Here is a 20,334-nt window from a genome sequence, read left to right on the forward strand (position 1 = left end):
TTCAGTTTCAGTCACTGTCTAATGCCTTCTGGAATGCCTCAAGTGAAACAGGACGTGGAAACGGGTTGTTTTTGTTAGGCCTTGCGAAATCCCGCAAACCTTCCGGGAAAATCTCCTCTGTGCCTGCAGAGGTGAGGTAAGGGGCAAGCTGGGGTGTGGGTGGGTCAGATGGACATCTCAGGAGTTTTACACTGGATACGTGTATGAGAGAATGAGTGTGAGTTAGAGTGAGTGTGATTATGTATGTGTGTGAGGGAGAGAGGGAGGGTGTGTGTGAGTTAGAGTGAGTGTGATTATGTATGTGTGTGAGGGAGGGTGTGTGTGAGTTAGAGTGAGTGTGATTATGTATGTGTGTGAGGGAGGGTGTGTGTGAGTTAGAGTGAGTGTGATTATGTATGTGTGTGAGTGTGGGAGGGAGGGTGTGTGTGAGTTAGAGTGAGTGTGATTATGTATGTGTGTGAGTGTGGGAGGGAGGGTGTGTGTGAGTTAGAGTGAGTGTGATTATGTGGGTGTCTGTGTGGGTGGGTATCTGTGTGTGGGTGTGTATGAATTTGTTCATGTGTGCATGTGAGAGTGTGTGTGTATGGCAGTGTGTACGTGTGCCTGTGTATGTGTGAGTGTTGAAAAAGAATGTGTCCGTGTGTATGAGTGTGTGTTTGTGTGAGTGTGTGTATGTGTGTGTGTCTAAGAGTGTGTCCCTGTGTTTGTGCAAGACTTTGTGTCTGTGTGTGAGCATCTGAGTGTGTGCATCTGTGTGTGTGTGAGAGAAAGTGTGTCAGTGTGTCCGTGAGTGACTATGAACGTCAGCAAGAGTGTGTTTCACTTCACAGGAAGTTGGTTTGCCCTCTCCTTTGGGAGAGTGTCCTGGGGAAGTTGATCGGCGGCCATTTTAAACCCCTGCTACCTCACAGGTGCAGCCCATGACGTCACACTGAGGCGCGTGGTCACACAGGGGGATGTGAGGTGGGGGTGGGGTTTGATGAGGGATGAGGTGGCAGGGTGGGGGGTGGGCGAGGGTTTGAGGCAGGAAATGGAGCAGCGGGGGATGGGCGAGATACTTCTGGTCGAGAAATATTAAGTGTCGGAGTACTGAGTGATGGACAACAAGTGACCAGAGGCCGGGCGTGGGTGGGGAAGTTGGGCGGGGGGTGGGGGGGGGCCCAAGACAGACAAAGAGGGGTGGGTGAAATCCGTCAGGGCCCCCCTCTCGCGGTGTAGCCACCTCGGAGGGGGCAGCCGTGCAAGGGGGGGGGGGTCAGGAAGCAGACGGCGACAAACCCCCACCCGGGAGAGAGATTTCTGCAGGCGGGAGACCCTCTCAAGACTGAGGCCTACGAGTGAGGAGATTGTACCCATCGCAACGGGCAAGACCCAAAGGGACATAAAGACCCAAGGTCGGAAAGGAGAGGCAGTGGGGGCTAAAGCCGGTCAAGAGACCTCACGATCGACTGTCTGCCAGAAGCACAGTTTGCAGGGCAGGAGGAGAGGAGCGTAGCCTGGTGACTGTTAATTCCAACCAAACCAAAGACAGGAAGGTGAGGGGGTAAAAGAAGACCAGGTTGATTTTTGGGGGACAGGAGGCTGAGCGGGACAAAAAGAGAGAGACAAAGAGAGAGAAAGTACGGAATAGGAGACACACCGACGGCTAACAGGACAGCCAGGCCAAGAGCAGGGGGCCAGGCGCGAAGGAGCGGGCCCACAAATTTCGATGAGGCAGGCGAAGGGGGGCTGAAAGCGAAGCAAAAATCAGGAAAACAGCCCGGTTCCGAACTCCCAGAAAGCTCCGCGGGAGAGGATTCCGAAGGAGGCGCTCCCCCACTCCCCCCGCCGCTGCACGCCAGGCTGGAGCCTGAGGCCTAGGAGGCTGGCCCATCGATGAGGCGGAGCCGCGGACCCGACTGAGACTTTCCCGGCGGAGGGCGAGAGGGAGGGGCAGGCAGCGAAGGTGGAGGCCGACGTGGAGGAGGAGGAGGAGGAGGAGGGTGTGGCCGCCCGGCTGGGAGGGGGGGAGGACTACGCCGGCCGGTGGAGGAGAGCGGAAGGCACGATGGCTGCCTGCAACGTGGAGAGCTCCCTCAAGGCGCTGCGGGACGCGGCCTTCGACAGGGACGAGGCTGTGCGCCGGCAGATCGTGCTGTCCCTCCGGGAGCTGGGGGCGCACCACACCGACCTGCTGCTCACCTCCTGCCTGGACTACCTCAGCAAGCACGGCCAGTTGGAGGAGCAGCACCGGACCGTCATCCTGCAGGCCATGCGGCTGGTGGTGGAGGACGCCGGCAGCCCGGTCAGCGAGCTGACGGCCAAGCAGCTGGTGGCCGCAGCCGCCCGGGAGCTGGTGCGGCCCGATGAGGCCCTGAGCGAGGCCTCCAAGGAGGCCTATGGCGACATTCTGGTAGCTCTGGGAGGCAGCTACACCGAGGAAGTCCTGGACAAGACGCTGAGGAGCTTCAAGGCCGATAGGCTGCCGGACCCCTCCATGGTGCGGACGGTGGCGCGCCTGGCCCTGGCCAGCGGGGGCAACATGGCGCCGTACCTGTCCGCCATCTTTGAGGCCCTCGTCCCCATGCTGAGCCAGGCCAAGACGGACAGGATGAGGATCGCCCTGGCGAACGCCCTGGGCCAGCTCAGCCGCAGCGTTCTCCAGCACCAGGAGGCCCAGGCCCAGAAGAAGGGGGCCTTCCGCCGCGAGATCCACGCAGCCTACGACACGCTGTTCAACGCCTGGCTCCCGCTGAAGGAGCCCAGGCTGCGGCTGGAGGTGCTGACCGCCCTGGGGGAGGTGGTGCAGGTCCTGGGCGGGGACAAGCTGCGGGAGGAGCTGCCCCGTCTGCTGCCCGCTGTGGTCTCACTCTACAGGAAGCAGCAGGAGCCGTTCCACGTCAGCCACCTCCTGCACCGGGCCCTGGAGGTGGCGCTCGGCGCAGACACGCGCGGCCTGGAGGCCCAGGTGGACAGCCTGCTACACCCGCTCCACCACCAGGCCTGCCAGCCGGCCGACCCCGAGAGCGACCTGGCCCCCGGCAACCGGGAGGAGCTGCTGGCCTGCTTCTCCGTGGCGACCCGGGCCTCACCGGACGCCGTGCTGAAGTTCCTGGTCCACAAGCTGGCCAACAGCGAGCGCAGCCGCCTGGGCACCCTGGCCATCCTCCGGCACCTGGTGGTCACCGAGCACCGGTTGCTGGAGGGCAGGAAGGCCACCGTGCTGGCCGGCATCAAGGCGCCCCTTCAGGACCCCGCCAGCCGCGTCAAGAGGGCACTCCTGGACCTGATCGAGGTCCTGGCGGAGCGCGGCTACCTGGAGCTGGAGGGAGGGGCCGCCGCGCTGGACTTTGTGGTGTGCCTGTGCGGGCTGGCCGAGGCGCGGGCGCCCGCCAAGGCCGGGGATGTGAGCGACGGCGAGCTGAAGGAGACGGCGGAGGGCCTGCTGCTCAGGATGGCGGGCCTGGAGAGGCTGACCCCCGTGCTGTGGCCCTCGCTGCTGGAGTATGTGACGCCGGCCCAGCACACGCACGCCCTGCCGGCCGTCTGCCACGCCCTGCAGCTCGCCGTCACCGGCCAGCGGCGCCCAGGCCTGCAGCTCTTCGAGCTCAACTACGACAAGCGGCCTAGCCTGCCGTCCCCTCAGGCCCTGGTGGCACGCCTCCTGGTGGCCGCCTCCCTGCCCTATGAGGGGCGGCAACGGGGAGAGGCCGCTCTGGGGCTGCTGCTGGCGCTGGGCCCCACCATCCACCCGGCTCTGGAGGGGCTGTGGGCAGCCGAGCTGCCCACCCTGCTGAGGTACCTGGCCGAGCACACCGAGGAGACCGTGGCCCAGCAGCAGTGGGAGAAGAACCTGCTCCTCCTGCTCTTCCGGACAGCGGAGACTGTGGGCAATGCCCAGTGGACCGGCCGCCTGGCCGAGGAGATGACCAACCAGATCAACGCCTGGCAGGGCGTCCCGTTGGCGTACGCCCACGTCTCCCGGGAGAAGCAGTTCCTCTACAAGTGCCTGGGCATCATGCTGCAGCACACCCAGAGCGCCGAGACAATCCACCAGCAGCTCCAGGAGATGCTGCTGAGCGCCCAGCACGGTGAGGCCCTGGAGCGCGAGGGACTGGCCATCGGCGTCGGCTTCTGCGCCATGACCCACTTCGACGCCACGCTGGCCAGGCTGGAGGAGTTCGTCCGGCTGGACGGCCTGAGGAAGACGGTCAGCTTCTTCAACAGCCTGGTGGAGAAGGTGGACGGTGACCTGGAGCGGATGAAGAGCACGCTGATCCTGTGCTACGGCTACGTGGCGCTGTACGCCCCCGAGGAGATGCTGATGCCGCGGCTGGAGGCCGGCATCCTGCAGCACATTGTGGGCCTGGCCAGCACTAAGGTGCTGGGCATCAAGGTGGAGACCAAGGACCCCACGGTCAAGCTGAGCCTGATCAAGGCCGTCACCCTGGTGGCCAAGGCTGTGCACGCCAACCGCTGGAGGCACTCCTACCCCTTCGCCCGCAAGGCCGAGTTGCTGGCCACCATGCAGGGCCTGATCAAGGCCGAAGCCAGGGGCCAGCTCAAGACGCCCGTCTGCCAGTTGGCGATGACTGCCTGTGCCTGCCTCATCAGACTGGAGCCCCTGGTGAACCGGGCCTACGTGACCGAGCTCATCAAGACCTGCCTGGATAGCGTGCTGGGCCTGCAGCCGCTGGAGAAGGCCGGGGAGGAGAGCAGGGAGCGCGAGGACCTGTACCGCGAGACGGCGGCGGCCCTGCAGGGCCTGCTGAATGAGATCCTGATGCACGTGCTCTCCCCCGACGGGCTGCAGGCCGTCTTCAAGCACGTGGAGGGCTGGGTCATCTCCACCCGGGACCACGAGCGGGAACGGGCGCTGGACATTACCGCCCAGCTAGCCGCCCTCTACCTGGAGAAGATGGTGCTGCGCGCGGAGGTGGAGTTCAGCCACCTGGGCACCATGGTGGGCCGCCTGGTGCCCCGCTGCACCGACCCGGTGCCCAGGGTGCGGCGCCTGGCCGTGGGCAGCATCTACACCCTCTTCCGCATCCACCTGCGGTACGCCGGGCTGCAGGAGGGCGAGGCCGACGAGCTGGTGGAGCACCTCAAGGCCATCGGCGCCCGGCTGGACCAGGCGGAGAGCCAGGCGCTGCTGCGGGGCTGCTCGGAGCTGGCCAAGGTCATCGCCAGGCGCCTGCCCCAGGAGCAGGTCAGCACCCTGCTCTTCGTGCTCTTCGAAGGCCTGGACGACCCGCACGTGGCCTGCTCCAGCGCCGCCTCCATCGCCATGAACACCGTGGTGCGCTCGTGCGGCGCGGTGCTAGAGGGCCATGTCTCCGAGATCCTGAAGGCCCTGTACATCCGGCTGCAGTGGATTGCCGGCGAGCAGGTCAAGCTCTCCATGGTGCACTTCATCTGCGTGCTGGCCTCCCAGAACACAGCCGAGGTGGTCTCCTGCCTGCTCTGCACCCCACTGCCCTTCGATGGGTACACCTGCGAGATCTGGCGGGCACTAGCCGGTGAGGCCACTCTGGCCGCCCGCTGCATGGAGCTGCTGCTGGAGGCGCTGGGCAAGCACCTGGCGCCCAGCGAGCGGCCGGGAGGCTCCCTGGTGCACAAGAGCGGGGCCGTCTGCTCGGCGCTGGAGCCGCTGGCTATCGTCTGCGCCCTGGGCGAGATGCTGTCCAACCCGGAGTCGGTGGGTCCGGTCAGGGGTCTCTACCCACAGCTCTTTGTCACCCTGCTGCTCCACCTCAGCTCCAGTGTAGGGGTCGAGTTCCCCCAGGAGCTCTTCCACGCCGGTGACCCCAGGCACTGGAAGCTCTCGCCGTCGCGCTCCAAGCAGAGCACCGTGGACATCTGCAGCTACTCGGTGGAGACGCTGAAGGTGGCGCTGACGGTGGGCCGCACCGAGGCCGTAGTGCAGGCCATGGAGGAGTCCGGTGCCTGGGCCCTGCTCCGGAGCTCGGAGGGCCACCACGAGGGGGTGGCACTGCTGGCCCGGGCGGTGGCTCGCCACGTCAGGCCCCAGCTGGCTGCCATCGCCCACCGGCTCTCGGCCGCTCTGCCCGCTGCCCCCAAGTCGCAGAGGGTCACCCTGGCGGCCTTCCTGGGCGAGCTGCTGAGCGAGCCTGTGGCCTGTGAGCTGCAGCTCACCGACGTGCTGCTGGCCAGCCTGCTGGGCTGCGCCGAGGACGCGGTGCCCATCGTGCGCCTGCTCTGCTTCCGGGCCCTGGGCAAGGCGGTGGCGGCCACGGCCGGGGAGCCGGGCAAGGTGGGGCTCTACGCCGACAGGCTGGCGCGCGCCATGATAGCCGGCGTCAGCGGGGGCGAGGACCCGCACGATCTGGTCAAGGCGGAGGCCCTGGGCAGCCTGTCGGGCCTGCTGGCGCTGCTGGACGAGAGCCAGGCCCGGGGCCTGCTGGCCGACGTCATCCTGGCCGCCCAGCCTCTCTTCGAGCACAGCAACGAGCAGGTGCGCGGCGGCGCCTTCCGGCTCTTCGGCAGCCTCGCCCGCTTCGGCGAGGGGGAGCTGCGGCATCTCTACGTGGAGCAGGTCCACACCAGCTTGGTCAGCCTCATCCTGCACATGAACGACGGCAGCGGTGAGGTGGCGGAGGCCTGCAAGGGCGCCCTCCGCTCGGCCGGGCCTCTGTTGGGCTCCGACAGCCTGTGCTTGCTCTTCCACCGCGAGCTGGCCGACGGCGGGGAGCTGGACTACTGGGCCTTCCTCAGCTCCCTGGCCAAGGCCGTGGCTGAGGACTTCCCGGCCAAGGTCAGCATCTACCTGGCAGTGGGCGCCACCTTCTTCAAGAGCCTGCTGCCCGAGATCCGCGGCAACGCCGTGGCCTTTGCCGCCAGCCTGCTTCAGAAGCTGCCCAGGAAGTACCACCAGGCCGCCGCCAACAGCAACATCTGCGGGGACATCGCGGCCATGCTGCAAGACCCCGTGTCCAGCGTCCGGGTGAAGGTGGCCAAAGCCCTCAGCCTCCTCCACTAGGCCGCCACATCGCCAGGCAACAGGCCGGGACCCAGGGGAGGAAATCAATCGCGGGCGGAGGCTGGAGTGGCGCTCCCCCAAAGAGGAAGGGTTAAGGATTTCAACGGAGGGGAGTCACGAGGATTGACAGTTGGACGAGGAGGCAAGGGGCTGAAGATGAAAGGACACAGACCGGCCAAGACACACAGTGGCTCAACTGAGATGGTTTCAACTTGATGTCCAAGGTCCAGCATGCAGAGGGACTGTGCTTCCCTGTTTGAAGGAGGAGGTGGCAGCGACCTGTCACCTCAAATTAATAAAATAATTCTGATCGGAGAGCGGTGTCTGATTCTTTTTCAGGGATGAGGGGGATGTACAAACGGTTGAACTTCGGAACTGAGGGAGTGCCGCACTGTCGGAGGGTCAGTACTGAGGGAGCTCCGCACCATCGGAGGGTCAGCGCTGAGGGAGTGCCGCACAGTCGGAGGGTCAGTACTGAGGGAGTGCCGCACAGTCAGAGGGTCAGTGCTGAGGGAGTGCCGCACTGTCGGAGGGTCAGTGCTGAGGGAGTGCCGCACTGTCGGAGGGTCAGTACTGAGGGAGTGCTGCACTGTTGGAGGGTCAGTACTGAGGGAGTGCTGCACTGTCGGAGGGTCAAGGCTGAGGGAGTGCCGCACTGTCGGAGGGTCAGGGCTGAGGGAGCTCCGCACCATCGGAGGGTCAGCGCTGAGGGAGTGCCGCACTGTCAGAGGGTCAGTCCTGAGGGAGCATCGCACTGTCGGAGGGTCAGTGCTGAGGGAGTGCCGCACTGTCGGAGGGTCAGTACTGAGGGAGTGCCACACTATTGGAGGGTCAGGGTTGAGGGAGCTCCGTGCCGTCGGAGGGTCAGCGCTGAGGGAGTGCCGCACTGTCAGAGGGTCAATATTGAGGGAGTGCCGCACTGTCAGAGGGTCAGTATTGAGGGAGCATCGCACTGTCGGAGGGTCAGTATTGAGGGAGTGCCGCACTCCCAGAGGGTCAGTGCTGAGGGAGTGCAGCACTCCCAGAGGGTCAGTGCTGAGGGAGTGCCGCACTCCCAGAGGGTCAGTACTGAGGGAGTGCTGCACTCCCAGAGGGTCAGTGCTGAGGGAGTGCCGCACTCCCAGAGGATCAGTGCTGAGGGAGCGCCACGCCATCAGAGGGTCAGTATTGGGGGAGCCATACACTTCAGTCCCTCCAACCCAGCCTTGTCTCTGTAATCTCTGACAACTCTTTGAGACCTTGGCCGTCCTCCAACCCAGGCCCCTTGTATGTCCTCCATTTCCATCTCTCCACCTCGTGTGTTATCCTTTCTACTCTAAGACACCCCATAAAACTGGACTAACTGACTGAGCTTCCCGTAGCTAGCGTGCATGGCCCCATGTCGTGAAAGCTCTCTGGGTGTGTTACCTTGTTAAAGGTACTTTATAAACTTGCATTGCCATTCCTGAACTCAGCACAGAAGTGATAACACAGAGGTTTGGATCTGGGATGAGACTCAGCGCTGCACTGATTTCAAAGCCCTGCATTTGGTGTGTGTCTCCTGTTGTCCCTGGATGGGGTTGCCTCCCTGTTCTTCGGGGGGCACTTCAGAATCACCCCCATCACAGTAAGGTCTGGAGTCACGTGTAGGCAAAATTCCCCTCCCTAAAGGGGAACTGGTGAACCAGATGAGGTCTTGTGATAATTGACCATGACCAGACAGTGCTGGAGAAACTCAGCAAGTCTGGCAGCATCTGATGAAGGGTCACTGGAATGGCAGATGTCACTTATAAAGTCATAGAGATGTCCAGCACGGAAACAGACCCTTCGGTCCAACCCGTCCATGCTGACCAGATATCCCAACTCAGTCTAGTCCCACCTGCCAGCACCCGGCCCATGTCCCTCCAAACCCTTCCTATTCATATCCCCATCCAGATGCCTTTTAAATGTTGTCATTGTACCAGCCTCCACCACTTCCTCTGGCAGCTCATTCCGTACACACACCACCCTCTGTGTGAAAAAGTTGCCCCTTAGGTCTCTTTTATATCTTTCCCCTCTCACCCTAAACCTATGCCCCTCTATTTCTGGACTCCCCCACCCCAGGGAAAAGACTTTGTCTATTTACCCTATCCATGCCCCCTCATGATTTTATAAACCTCTATAAGGTCACCCCTCAGCCTCCAACTCTCCAGGGAAAACAGCCCCAGCCTGTTCAGCCTCTCCCTGTAGCTCAAACCCTCCAACCCTGGCAACATCCTTGTAAATCTTTTCTGAGCCCTTTCAAGTTTCACAACATCTTTCCGATAGGAAGGAGACCAGAATTGCACGCAATATTCCAACAGTGGCCTAACCAATGTCCTGCACAGCCGCAACATGACCTCCCAACTCCTGTACTCAATACTCTGACCAATAAAGGAAAGCATACCAAACGCCTTCTTCACTATCCTATCTACCTGCGACCCCACTTTCAAGGAGCTATGAACCTGCACTCCAAGGTCTCTTTGTTCAGCAACACTCCCTCGGACCTTACCATTAAGTGGATAAGCCCTGCTAAGATTGACAATCGATCATGACTTTCAGGTCTTTGTTAAAATTTTACGAAGTAAATTTAATCCCCCAGCTGAAATGAGACCAGACAGTGTTGGAGAAACTCAGCAGGTCTGGCAGCATCTAATAGGTCTGATGAAGGGTCACTGGAATGGCAGATGTAGTGTAATTTGGATAAATGTGAGGTGTTGCATTTTGGAAAGGCAAGCCAGGGCAGGACTTATACAGTTAATAGTGGGGCCCTGGATTGTACAAGAGACAGTGAGGACTGCAGACGCTGGAGATCAGAGTCGAGAGTGCGGCGCTGGAAAAGCACAGCAGGTTCAGGCAGCATCCGAGGAGCAGGAGAGTCGACATTTCGGGCAGGAGCCCTTCATCAGGTGTGTAGCCAAACACAAGAGACCGAGGGGTGCAAATGCATGATTCCTTGAAAGTGGAGTTGCAGGTAGAGAGGATAATGAAGAAAGCATTCAGCAGTGCATTGAGTATAAGGGTTGGGAATATCACAGTGCGGCTGTACAGGACATTGGCAAGGCCACGTTTGGAATACTGCGCGCAATTCTGGCCTCCCTGCTGTCGGACAGATGTTGGTGAACTCGAGAAGGTGCAGAAAAGATTGACAAAGATTGACTTGGAACTGGACGGTTTGAGCTACAGTGAGAGGTTGGAGTGTCAGAGACTATGGGGGGAACCTTATAAAGGTTTATAAAATCATGAGGAGAATGGAGAGAGTAAATAGACAAAGTCTTTTCCCCGGGGTGGGGGAGTCCAGAACTAGAGGGGCATGGTTTTAGGGTGAGAGGGGCAAGATTTAAAAGGGACCTAAGGGGGAACTTTTTCACCCAGAGGGTGGTAGGTGTATGGAATGAGCTGCCAGAGGATGTGGTGGAGGCTGGTACAATGACAGCATTTAAAGTGGGCGGCAGATGGCAGATGTAGTGTAATTTGGATAAATGTGAGGTGTTGCATTTTGGAAAGGCAAGCCAGGGCAGGACTTATACAGTTAATAGTGGGGCCCTAGATTGTACAGGAGACAGTGAGGACTGCAGACGCTGGAGATCAGAGTCGAGAGTGCGGCGCTGGAAAAGCACAGCAGGTCAGTGGGTGGCAGACAGTGGGCGGCACGGTGGCACAGTGGTTAGCACTGCTGCCTCACAGCGCCAGAGACCCGGGTTCAATTCCCGACTCAGGCGACTGACTGTGTGGAGTTTGCACGTTCTCCCCGTGTCTGTGTGGGTTTCCTCCGGGTGCTCCGGTTTCCTCCCACAGTCACAAAGATGTGCAGGTCAGGTGAATTGGCCATGCTAAATTGCCCGTAGTGTTAGGTAAAGGGGTAAATGTAGGGGAATGGGTGGGTTGCGCTTCGGCGGGTCGGTGTGGACTTGTTGGGCCGAAGGGCCTGTTTCCACACTGTAAGTAATCTAATCTAATCTAAAAAAAAAGGCATTTGGATGGGTATATGAATAGGAAGGCTTTGGAGGGACATGGGCCGGGTGCTGGCAGAGGGGGCTTGGTCAGATTGGGATGCTTGGTCGATGTGTGATGAGTTGGAATGAAGGAGCTGTTTCCAGGCTGTATGACTGGAAAACGTTAATTCTGTTTCTCTCTCCAGGCACTGGCAGACCTGCTGAGTTTCTCCAGCACATTTCTGTTTTCATTCCAGCTTTCCGGAATCCGCAATTCTTTGTTTAAATTCCCAGCTGTGGTCCAAAGACAAATCCTCAGATCATCAGCGTGAGCCTCTGCAGTGATCTAACCTCAAGTTCAGTGTCTTCTCCGAACGCCACTGTGGGAAACAGGGATTCAGCTCGGGACGTGAGTCAGTCAGTCAGTCTCGCAGTGACCAGACCTGTCTCACAGCACCGCCTGCTGTCAGCAGGTTACACATCCAACCTGTGTTCAAAATTACAGGAGACCAGCCACTGGGAAATCAAGAGTTCACAGCATGACAACAGAGGCAGGTGGAGAGTCTGTATTTTGGCTGCTGTCCCTGTCCTGGGGAGTGTTTGATGGGGGACAGTGTAGAGGGAGCTTTACTCTGTATCTAACCCAGTGCTGTCCCTGCCCTGGGGAGCGTTTGATGGGGGACAGTGTAGAGGGAGCTTTACTCTGTATCTAACCCCGTGCTGTCCCTGTCCTGGGGAGTGTTTGATGGGGGGACAGTGTAGATGGAGCTTTACTCTGTATCTAACCCCGTGCTGTCCCTGTCCTGGGGAGTGTTTGATGGGGGACAGTGCAGAGGGAGCTTTACTCAGTATCTAAACCCGTGCTGTCCCTGTCCTGGGGACTGTTTGATGGGGGACAGTGCAGAGGGAGCTTTACTCAGTATCTAACCCCGTGCTGTCCCTGTCCTGGGGAGTGTTTGATGGGGTGACAGTGTAGAGGGAGCTTTACTCTGTACCTAACCCCGTGCTGTCCCTGTCCTGGGGAGTGTTTGATGGGACAGTGTAGAGGGAGCTTTCCTCTGTATCTAACCCCGTGCTGTCCCTGTCCTGGGGAGCGTTTGATGGGGGACAGTGTAGAGGGAGCTTTCCTCTGTATCTAACCCCGTGTTGTCCCTGTCCTGAGAGTGTTTGATGGAGTTCAGTCCTAAATTATTATTAGGAGCTAAGTATCTGGGGTAGGTATCAAGTGGGATCATGCTGTGCACTAAAACCATGTGCTGTATTCCCCGCAGTGTAAAATTGCTCTGTCCCTCATGAAACTGGCCAAATCATCCGGGAGTTTGGAAACGAATGTAATCTCTTTGTTTCCAACCCAGGGGACATCCTCGAGCAGCACGACCCGCGGCAGAAGACGTCGAGGAGATTTTCCCCTTTCCCCGCCCCCCCCCCCCGACCCTTCCTCGACAGGATGTGGCCACAGCTGCTCCATGATGTCCAGGCCCTCACGTTCCCAGGACCTCCACGCTTAACCCCTGGGGGCTGTGGGGAGGCAGGGGAACAGGGAGGTCAGCCTCCAGTGATGAAGGAGTCGCCACACGAGACAGTACCAGGCCAAGCTGTTCAAGCTTGCTGTGACGGCTCCCTTGACTGAACAGCCACGGAATGGCCGACAGCTTGCGACAGGCCCTGTTCCCAATCTGTGCCGGCGAGTGGAACTAACCACAGGTTTCCTCCGCTGCCTGAAAGTAGAGCGTTCCTATGAAACCCTTGGTAAGCCGAAATAGCGTAAAAGCGAAGAAGCTTTCGTTTACATGGGGGAAAGCAAATTCACCTCATCTCGTAAAAGCGAAAATCCTCTTTTGGATTTCTTTCAGTTAGCGAAAACAGGAGCTGTCGGAGGTCTTTCGCAAAAGCCAAGTGGGGTGGAGTGACCTTTCGAAAAGTGGGGGGAGGAAAATCTCTCGTTCGGCTGACAGGTTGGACAGGGAGAGCCTTTTTCCTCAGATGGTGATGGTTAGCACGAAGGGACATAGCTTTAAATTGAGGGGTGATAGATGTAGGACAGATGTCAGAGGTAGTTTCTTCACTCAGAGATAGGAGGGGCGTGGAACACACTGCCTGTATCAGTAGCAGACTCGCCAACTTTAAGGGCATTTAAATGGTTATTGGGTAAACATATGGATGAGAGTGGAATCGTGTAGGTTAGATGGAGGTCAGCACAACATCGAAGGGCCTGTACTGTGCTGGAATGTTCTGTGAAAGATGTCATGGCAGGAGTGAGAGGGGAGAATGTTAGCATTAAACCCAAAACAATCCTGGGCCTCCAGGGATTTAACAGACCAGGCTCGTTCTCCCTCGGTTGAAGGAGATTTAACCGGGTGACCTAATCGAGGGGTCAATCAAAGGGGAGGTTGGATTGTTTTGGACTATATTTGTTTATTTGAAGGGGGAGGGGGCAGGGTGATCTTAAAGAAACCTATAAAATTCCAACAGGAAAAGTTAACGCAGGATGTTCACAACCGACAGGGGGAGGGGGCTCACAGTCTAAGGATTACAGGGTGGGGCCGTTCAGACTGAGATGGGGAGAAATGTCTTCCCCCAGAGAGCGGGGGGGGGGGGAGGAGAGCCTGTGGGATTCTCTGTCACAGAGAGGGGTTGGGGCCGAAACGTCGAGCGTTTTCCAGAAGGAGTTGGATATCGCTCTGAGGACTAAAGGGATAACAACGGGGTAGACATAGGGGACACGGGACTGAGTCAGACTGTCAGCCAGGATCGGATTGGATAGCAGGGCAGGCTTGAAGGACCGAATGGCCTCCTCCTGCCTCTTTCTCTCGATGTTTCTCGGATTGAAATAGGGTCGATAGAGAAACTAATTCCTCGAGTGGGGGTCTGGGGCGGGGAGGGGTGTCCGGAAACGGCGATGGGGGGCTCTCGGGAAGATGCTTAATTTGCGAGCCACAGCCTCTGAGGGGTGGGGGGGGGGGGGGGGGAGATATCAGGGAGTACTTCCTCGCAGATGGGGGCAGTGGAAACTTACCTCCCCCCACCCCCTTCCCAGACTGCCATCCGTTCCCTCCACCACCCCAAAAAAAACCTGCCGAGACTTGGAATCAGGAGCTTGAAAGTCCGGGATATTTAGAATTCCGGTGGGTATGTGGGAGTTAAGGGTGACCGTGTCAGTGTGGGTGGACAGAAATTAAGAAACAGATCAGGAAACAAAACAGATAAAAGCAAGACTCATGCAATTAAAGGTAGGGCCATGGGTAGTGTTGGAGAACAGAGAGACCTAGGGGTTTACGTACATAATTCTTTGAAGTCTCTGTCATGGGTAGACAGAGTGGTTAAGACAGCATTGCTCAGACCTCTGAGTACAAGACTTCGGTGAGGCCTCTTCTGGAACACGGTGCCCATTTCTGCTTTCCCTGTTATAGGAGAGAGTGAGGATTGCAGATGCTGGAGAACAGAGTCAAAGAGTGTGTGGTGCTGGAGAAGCACAGCAGGTCAGGCAGCATCCGAGGAGCAGGGGAGTGGACATTTCAACATTCCTGATGAAGGGCTTGTGAGAAACAAAGCCCACTCACATCAATAATTTCAGTCTGAGACCAAATATCTGAAACAGCAGCGTCGTTTTATTTGTACACCTGCAGGTGGGTGCCTTGTCTAATTGCCAGGTAAGGCAATGACAAATGCACAGTAAACCCCAAAAAACTCTTGCAATTTATACAGTTTTTTCCCATGTTTTCCTTATTCCATTGTTTGTTCCCTGCTTCGCTTACGTCACTCATTTCCTTAAGACTTATCCCACAACTTCTGTTTATCCTGTCTTGTCCGTGACAAACTCTTATCTCTGACTCCCATAAGGGTGTTTGACGTCAGTCTACCGTAGGTTATTGATTAGGCAGAGCTTTTCTTCTATCAGCATCTATTTCTATCCAGAGGCCACTTTGACCTCTTTAATTAGGGTTTGTTCCTGTGTCTCCGTGTAAGCGGGGGAAACAGATGTCTTCCTGTTTGCCCATACATCCACCATTGTTCTGTAATCACGTCTCATGCTAACATATCCTTTCTTTTTGCTGAATATATATTTTCTCATTCCTGTTCTGTATCAGAATTTATAGTTGCAGAAATAACATTAATTCATTTATATCCCACAGGCTTATGCCCGAAACGTCGATTCTCCTGCTCCTCGGATGCTGCCTGACCTGCTGTGCTTTTCCAGCAGCACACTCTTCGACTCTCCTTGTCATAGGAAGGGTTTCATTAAGATGGAGAGGGTGCAGACGAGATTTACCACAATGTTGCTGGGAGTGAAGGGCTTGAGATATAAGGAGAGGCTGGAGAGGGCCAGGATTTCTTTCGCTGGAGCAGAGGAGGTTGAGGGGTGACCTTATAGAGGTTTACAAAGTCATGAGGGGTGTGGATAAGGTGACGAGCAGGTGTCTTTCCCCGAGGATGGGGGATTTCAAGAACTAAGATGAGAGAAGGAAGATTTTTAAAAAAGACGAGAGGCTTTCTTTTTAGAGAGAGTGGCTCGTGCGTGAAAGAACTTCCAGGGGAAGTGATGGATTAAACTTACAACATTTGAAAGACACGAATTGAGGACGAGGTTTGGAGGGATACGGGCCAAGCGCAGGCAGGTGGGATGAGTTCGGTTGGGGATTATGGTCGGCATGGACTAACTGGTCCGAAGGGTGTGCTTCCACGCTGTAGACTCTGTGCTGAACGACAGAACGGGATGCAGGGACCGAAAGGAATATCCCTGCCCGTATGTTCCTACTGCAGCCGACACCCAACCTTTGCAACTCGTTATAAGCACGACCCGTTGCCCATTCCGAGTGAACTGTTTGCTGAGGACCACCCTGCGTTCCTCAGTGTTCCAGCTCTTCGAAAGCTGCTTTCAAATTTGGTGCCTGCCATAAGTCATGAGGGGTGACTTGGCGATAGTGACAGCACGTCAAGAGCATTCCTTGGTTCAGAAGCTTATGAAAGGCAATAAAGGCTCACTCCTCACTGGAAATCAGGCCCCACCAGGGTCATCACCAAGGTTCAAGATTGGATCAAAGTTTTAGATTTCGGGTCGCAGTGTGGAGCTTGGGTGGGAGGGTGAGCTGTGAGGAGGATGCAGAGATACTCCTGTGTGATTTGGACAGGCTGACTGAGTGGGCAAATGCGTCGGAGAGGCAGTATAATGTGGATCATCGTGAGGTTGTCCACTCTGGGAGGGTGAACAGCAGGAGATTGGGAAACTGAGAGTCACTGAGAGGAGTAGAACTTGCCAGCGTTAAGGGCATTTAAATGGTCATTGGATAGGCATATGGATGATCATGGAAGAGTGTACGAGGGATGGGTGCAGGGGCAGCCGGCCGGGCAATTGGCAAAAGGTATGTTGGCCTCCGGGGTGCCGAGGAAGTACCGCTGTGTGGGAGGTTCCGCCTTTCAGGTGAGATGCCGAGGTTACCAGGAAGGAATGGCCTTCTCAACCTCACCCCTTGCCTGAGATGGGATGACCCTCAGGTTAAATCAACACCCTCCCCAGCCATCTCTCTCTCTCAGGAGAGAGCAGCTCCATTCTCTGGAAAGCAACTTACTTCCTTGTCCAGAACCCTCATCACACAGGGGAAAAACATTGGGAAAGTGCCATAACCGACAGGGTCCGGGACCGAATTCTGGAAAACGGGATTGTCCTCACACAGGCTTGATGGGCTGTATGGTTTTCTTTTGCAGTGTATTTTTGTCTAAACGTATCACAGAATCCAAACGATGTGGAAACACGCCATTCGGCCCACCAGGTCCACACCAACCCTCCGAGGAGCATCCCACTCAGACCCATACTTCTACCCTAACCCTGTAACTGTGCACTTTCCTGGCCTGCACATCCCTGGACACTATGGGACAATTTAGCACGGCCAATCCACCCTAACCTGCACATCTCTGGACACTATGGGATAATTTAGCATGGCCAATCCACCCTAACCTGCACATCCCTGGACACTATGGGACAATTTAGCACGGCCAATCCACCCTAACCTGCACATCCCTGGGCACTATGGGACAATTTAGCACGGCCAATCCACCCTAACCTGCACATCCCTGGGCACTATGGGACAATTTAGCACGGCCAATCCACCCTAACCTGCACATCCCTGGGCACTATGGGACAATTTAGCACGGCCAATCCACCCTAACCTGCACATCCCTGGGCACTATGGGACAATTTAGCACGAGAGAAAGGAAGGTCTGCAGATGCTGGAGATCAGAGCTGAAAATGTGTTGCTGGAAAAGCGCAGCAGGTCAGGCAGCATCCAAGGAACAGGAGAATCGACGTTTCGGGCATAAGCCCTTCTTCAGGAATGAAGAAGGGCTTATGCCCGAAACATCAATTCTCCTGTTCCTTGGATGCTGCCTGACCTGCTGCACTTTTCCCGCAACACATTTTCAGCAACAATTTAGCATGGCCAACCTACCCTAACCTGCACATCTTTGGACTGTGGGAGGAAATCGGAGCACCCGGAGGAAACTCACACTGACACGAGGAGAGAGTGTGCAAACTCCACACAGTTGCCCGAGGATGGGATCGAACCCAGGTCCCTGGCGCCGGGAGGTAGCAGCGGCCCTCAGCCCCAGCGGAGGGCGGGGATGTGGGCGAACCCGTTCAGGTCCTGGAGCCAGTGGGAATCCCTCAATCCCCAAGGATCAGGAAAACGTGACGGTCGTTGTCACCTGTGGGAGTTTTCTGCGTGCTAACCCGGCTGCCTCCTTTGCAACCTTACAAAGGCTTCGAAAAGTAGCTGAGTGGCGGCCAAAGGGTTTCTGAACATGCCGAGGTCGCGGAAGACGCTGGGGGAAACCCAAGCCTTCGTTTCTGGACAGGACGGAAAAGTTCAGCTCGTGATTCGGCCTCTGTGCGAACCAGGTTAAGGTGAGTACTCCAGATGCTGGAAATCAGAGTCAAGATCCAACTCCATGGTCACCGCAATGAGAGAGCCGGGCCAACGTTTATTACGGTGCTTTACAGGAGTTCAGCAGGGTCTCTCCGACACCCCCTCACGCACCCCCCCCTCCCCCCCCCTCTCAACACTATTTGTCCATTGACCTCCTGTGAAACTCCCAACAGTGCATTGAACCAGGTCGTGTATTGGACAGGCGAGGGGGCGGGTGGGAAGGGCTGGAGCCAGTTTTTTGGGGCCAGGTGACTAACCAGGATGTTACCGAGACCAGATGGTTTGCGTCACACAAGGGGGAAGCTGGATGGGCCAGGCCTGTTTTCCCTGGAGCGTCGGAGACTCAGGGGTGGCCTTGCATTGGGTGTATAAAATCAGGAGGGGCACGGAGAGACAGGTCTTTTCCCCAGGGTAGGGGGGCAGTTCAAAACTGGAGGGCACAGGTTTAAGATGAGAGGGGATAGATCTGAAATGGACCTGAGGGGCCTGTTTTCCACACAGAGAGTGGTGCGTGTGTGGAAGGAATTGTCAAAGGGAGTGGTTGGGGCAGGTGCAGTTACAACATTTAAAGGACATTCGGTACATGAATACAAAAGGTTCAGACGGATATGGGCCAGGAGCAGGGAAACGGCACTAGATTAGGTTGGGAAACCTGGTCAGCAGGGGCGAGTTGAACCGAAGGGTCTGTTTCCATGCTGCATGACTCTGATGAGAGAGAGAGAGAGAGAGAGAGAGAGAGAGAGAGAGAGAGAGAGAGTGAGAGTGTGTGTGTGTGTGTGTGTGTGTGTGAGACAGAGTGTGTGTGCGTGTGAGAGAGACAGTGTGTGTGTGTATCTGTGTGTGTGTGAGAGTGACAGTGTGTGTGTGTATCTGTGCATGCGTGAGAGAGACTGTGTGTGTGTGAAAGAGAGAGTGACAGTGTGTGTGTGTGAGAAAGAGAGTATGTGTTTGTGTGTGTGAGAGAGAGAGTGAGTGAGTGTGTGTGTGTGTGTGAGTGTGTGTATGCGTGTGAGAGAGACTGTGTGTGTGTGAGAGAGAGTGATAGAGTGTGTCTGTGTGTGTGAGAGACTGTGTGTGTGTGTGTGTGTGTGTGTGTGTGTGTGTGAGAGAGAGAGACAGTGTCTGTGTGTGTGTGTGAGTGTGAGAGAGAGAGAGAGAGAGAGACAAGAGTGTCTGTGTGTGTGAGAGAGAGAGTGTGTGTGTGTGAAAGAGAGAGAGAGTGAGAGATTGTGGGGGGGGGTTTAAAGGAGGAGGAATGCATCTGCATCTCACCAGAGTCTGAAGTGATCCTAATTGTCTGTCTGTTGTGCATCCAAACACTGTCACTTGTGCCAGGCAGCTCCTGACGCTTGTTCTGAGGAACATGAGCCTGCAGCTCCACAGTTAGACACAGTGCCTTTGGACTGAACATCATGGTGATTCCTACTGGGGCTGTTTTAGGTCTCACGTCCCTGTGGCTGGGTCAGAATCTGTACTGTGGGTCGATCGCAGCGGTTCCAGAAGGCGGCTCTCCACCACCACCTTCTCCAGGACAACCAGGAATAGGCAAGAAATGCTCACTGCCCAGGGACCGCCATGTCCTCCCAGTGAATAGAAGCCATTGCCGAGCTAGCAGGACGAGGTGAGGGCAGAGCAAGTGGGAGATGGTGAACAGAATTAGCAGTGTCTCCCACCAGCGTATCAATCCTCCGGTCAATGTGACGGGTCTCAGACGAAGCTCTCAGAGGTTACCTGCAATCAGAAGAGGATTCCAGTCACAAACTGCGTCAGGTTTTTATCGCATTCTTGATGGGACTTCATTTCAATTTCAACCACCCAGGAGAGAGTTCGATGCACAGCAAAGGTTCCTCTATACTGTCCATGACACCCACGTCTAGAACAGGGACTGGAAGCACGGGGACACTGGGCTGGCAGGGCGCGAGGGACCCGGGTTCAATCCCACCCTCAGGCGACTGTGTGGAGTTTGCACGTTCTCCCCGTGTCTGTGTGGGGTTTCCTCCGGGTGCTCCGGTTTCCTCCCACAGTCCAAAGATGTGCAGGTTAGGGTGGATTGGCCATGCTAAATTGTCCCATAGTGCCCAGGGATGTGCAGGTTAGGGTGGATTGGCTATGCTAAATTGTCCCATAGTGTCCAGGGATGTGCAGTTTAGGGTGGATTGGCCGTGCTAAATTGTCCCATAGTGTCCAGGGATGTGCAGGTTAGGGTGGATTGGCCATGCTAAATTGCCCATAGTGCCCAGGGATGTGCAGGTTAGGGTGGATTGGCCGTGCTAAATTGTCCTATAGTGTCCAGGGATGTGCAGGTTAGGGTGGGTTGGCCGTGCTAAATTGTCCCATTGTGTCCAGGGATGTGCAGGTTAGGGTGGATTGGCCGTGCTAAATTGTCCCATAGTGTCCAGGGATGTGCAGGTTAGGGTGGATTGGCCATGCTAAATTGTCCCATTGTGTCCAGGGATGTGCAGTTTAGGGTGGGATTGGCCATGCTAAATTGCCCATAGTGCCC

At 56.8% G+C, this 20,334-nt stretch overlaps 1 protein-coding gene and 1 pseudogene across 1 annotated transcript in view; one reads left to right on the plus strand and one right to left on the minus strand.

Annotated features, from left to right (window-relative positions):
* Positions 1–2,047: 2,047 nt before the first annotated feature.
* On the plus strand, positions 2,048–7,284 carry LOC122544000 (maestro heat-like repeat-containing protein family member 1 pseudogene; annotated as a pseudogene).
* Positions 7,285–17,857: 10,573 nt separating this feature from the next.
* The window catches only part of LOC122543869 (malate dehydrogenase, cytoplasmic-like), a 41,044-nt gene continuing 38,567 nt past the window's right edge, over positions 17,858–20,334 (minus strand). The window contains exon 10 of the mRNA XM_087983555.1: positions 17,858–19,562. Coding sequence (XP_087839681.1) covers positions 19,552–19,562 — 11 coding nt within the window. The 3' untranslated portion in view covers positions 17,858–19,551. The remainder of the gene's footprint in view (positions 19,563–20,334) is intronic.

Source organism: Chiloscyllium plagiosum, unplaced genomic scaffold (genome assembly GCF_037043375.1).
Source record: "Chiloscyllium plagiosum isolate Xiang-an unplaced genomic scaffold, Cpla_swu_hap1 HiC_scaffold_46, whole genome shotgun sequence".
Taxonomy (NCBI): domain Eukaryota; kingdom Metazoa; phylum Chordata; class Chondrichthyes; order Orectolobiformes; family Hemiscylliidae; genus Chiloscyllium; species Chiloscyllium plagiosum.